This window comes from Phytophthora parasitica, assembly GCF_000247585.1.
Source record: "Phytophthora parasitica INRA-310 unplaced genomic scaffold supercont2.13, whole genome shotgun sequence".
Lineage (NCBI taxonomy): Eukaryota > Oomycota > Peronosporomycetes > Peronosporales > Peronosporaceae > Phytophthora > Phytophthora nicotianae.
Window position 1 is genome coordinate 1,317,958 of NW_008648999.1, and position 2,169 is coordinate 1,320,126.

General features: G+C 54.1%; 2 protein-coding genes across 2 annotated transcripts in view; both read left to right on the forward strand.

The window, feature by feature from the left end:
* Nucleotides 1-145: 145 nt before the first annotated feature.
* Nucleotides 146-975, forward strand: PPTG_07985 (hypothetical protein; the record flags this gene model as incomplete). Its single annotated transcript, XM_008902355.1, has 1 exon — nucleotides 146-975. The coding sequence occupies one exon, from the start codon at nucleotides 146-148 to the stop codon at nucleotides 758-760; it is 615 nt and encodes a 204-aa protein (XP_008900603.1). The 3' UTR covers nucleotides 761-975.
* Nucleotides 976-1,770: 795 nt separating this feature from the next.
* Nucleotides 1,771-2,169, forward strand: part of PPTG_07986 (hypothetical protein) — a gene marked incomplete at its 3' end in the record, with an annotated part of 5,091 nt that continues 4,692 nt past the window's right edge. Inside the window, exon 1 of the mRNA XM_008902356.1 lies at nucleotides 1,771-2,166. Coding sequence (XP_008900604.1) covers nucleotides 1,813-2,166 — 354 coding nt within the window. The 5' untranslated portion in view covers nucleotides 1,771-1,812. The remainder of the gene's footprint in view (nucleotides 2,167-2,169) is intronic.

Below are 2,169 nucleotides of genomic sequence, written 5' to 3' on the forward strand. Positions count from 1 at the left end.
GGTAGGCAGCAACCTGCAGACGTCGGACCCTCGTGCTCCGTACCCTGGCAACTACTGGTTCTCGTTCCCGAACTCTTGTGCTCAGGAGCTTCGTGAAGACAAGACGGACGAGTGCCGTGCCGAGTACCCTGGTGGTCTCTGTGCTATGGGTACCCAGCCTGACGGTGATAACTGTACGTTCAGCTACAAGATCCTTGGTTACCTGAACATTGACGACCTGGTCGGTATTACCGAGATGGGCTACAAAAACTACACGGAGTTCTGCGAAGACGGCGGTGTGGAATTCAAGGCCACAAACACTGGCAGCGGCTTCGAGGTTGAAGAGAGCATTGACTTCTGGCTGAACCCTGGAGATGAGGATGCCAACTCGAACCGCACTTCTATTATGGTGGAGATGTACAATGAACTGGCCAGCAATGGCACTAGTGCCAATATGGAGGCGCTCCCGACGATCGAGAAACTGACGTCGGCCAACCCCAAGTGCTACGAGAACAGCGAGGCGTGCGCTACGTCCCAATACGGCTGCAACCGTACGCTTTACTCTCAGATCTGCGCTGTGTGCTCGTCCGACGCGGATGGCTGCGAGGCTGCTCCGTCCTCATTCTCTTTCCCGAAGCTAACGCTGCCCTCCAACAGCTCGTCGGACGGATCGGGTGACTCGGATTCGACCACTACCGGCTCGTCGGGCAGTCCCGTGACGGCTTCGCTGGCGTCGGTGCTCGTGGGTGTTGTGGCTGTCGTCGCCAGCAGCCTGCTGTAAGCAAAATGTCGACTGTCCTGTATGGCACGATGGAGTGTCCAACTGCTGTCGAAGCGAATAATCAGCGTCGTGCAGACCAGTACAGCCGCAACGTAGGCCAAGGTTTGGGAATTTCAAGAAACTTGACTTGGTCACCGTCCGAAGTGGTCACACTGCAGCACATTATATTAACTCCTCGTATTTTTCCTTTGATGAATTTGTGTCTTTCTTACTTGTGTCGGTGTCCGAAATCATTCACAGGAAGCTGAAAAATGCGGAATTGTTTTGCCGTTCAGCTACGCCGTAGCCTACGGCTTGGTGATCCCCAAGGCAGCTTGGCGTGTTTGAGCGTAGCGTCATTGCCACGAAGCTAATGCTCGTGTTGCACGAGCACCAGCATCTGGCCCGCATTAATCTCGGCGTGTTGGTGGATGCATGCACTTCAACTGTCGTACACCACATCGACAAGTGCGGAAAGAACAGTCGCCAGCTACCCATGACAAGAAATTGCAGTGGCATTGCCATTGTCACAACTGTGGCATCGAGAGCTACAGCGGCATAGAGAAATCGCGCGCAGGTTCAACAAGGCGAGTTTGGACGACGGGCGTGTTGCTAATGTGGACATCGCGAGAAAGCGTGCCCTCGCTGCTGCGCATGGAGCGAAGATGGCAGGCTACTTGTTCGACTGAGGAAAGCTCAGCACTGTCCACGCGCGCACAACAACGCGCACGAATGATCGACGTCCCGCCTCAAAGCATCGACCACTTCGAACGGCGCAACGATGGCACCACAGCAAAAATCGCTAAAACTGCGATTAAAACGCTGGCTTCTCTGGTATCAAACAGAAAATACTCATGGCACCGTTTTTCCAGTACATAACTCTTCATTTCAATATACCAAACTCTTCTGACAACCCCCAACCCTCCACGAGCAACTGAGAATTAGGTGAATCAGATGCAAATATTAAACCCAAACAAATTCTGTGCGGCAAATCTTGGGCAAATGCGTCTCAAACATTTGCCATTCTCCATTCCGCTTTGTCCCCCTGAAGACATCGGTCTACATTTTCCAAGATGTGGCGTCGCTTTGATCTGCTGTGTTTCCTTCTGGGCGCGCCCCTGAGTGCTGCTTCCAGTGCTGCGCGCCTCACCATGATGGTCTCCCAGGAGACGAATTCGGGCTCTGGAGCCACGCAAGCCACCATCTCGGCCGCGTCCTCAGACGCCAACGGCGGCTGGCACATGAAGCCTGTTACTTCAATTCAGGCACGTGTGCAGGGTGACGCCCCTGTGTGGAATGAGGAGGCACAGATGTGGCTGTCCAAGTACGGAGACAATACGGAGGCTGCCTACATGAACAACCTGGACACGGTCAATACCGCCTCAGTCGAGGGAGCTCTGATGTTCGTGCAGGCCGAAGGTATCAACGTG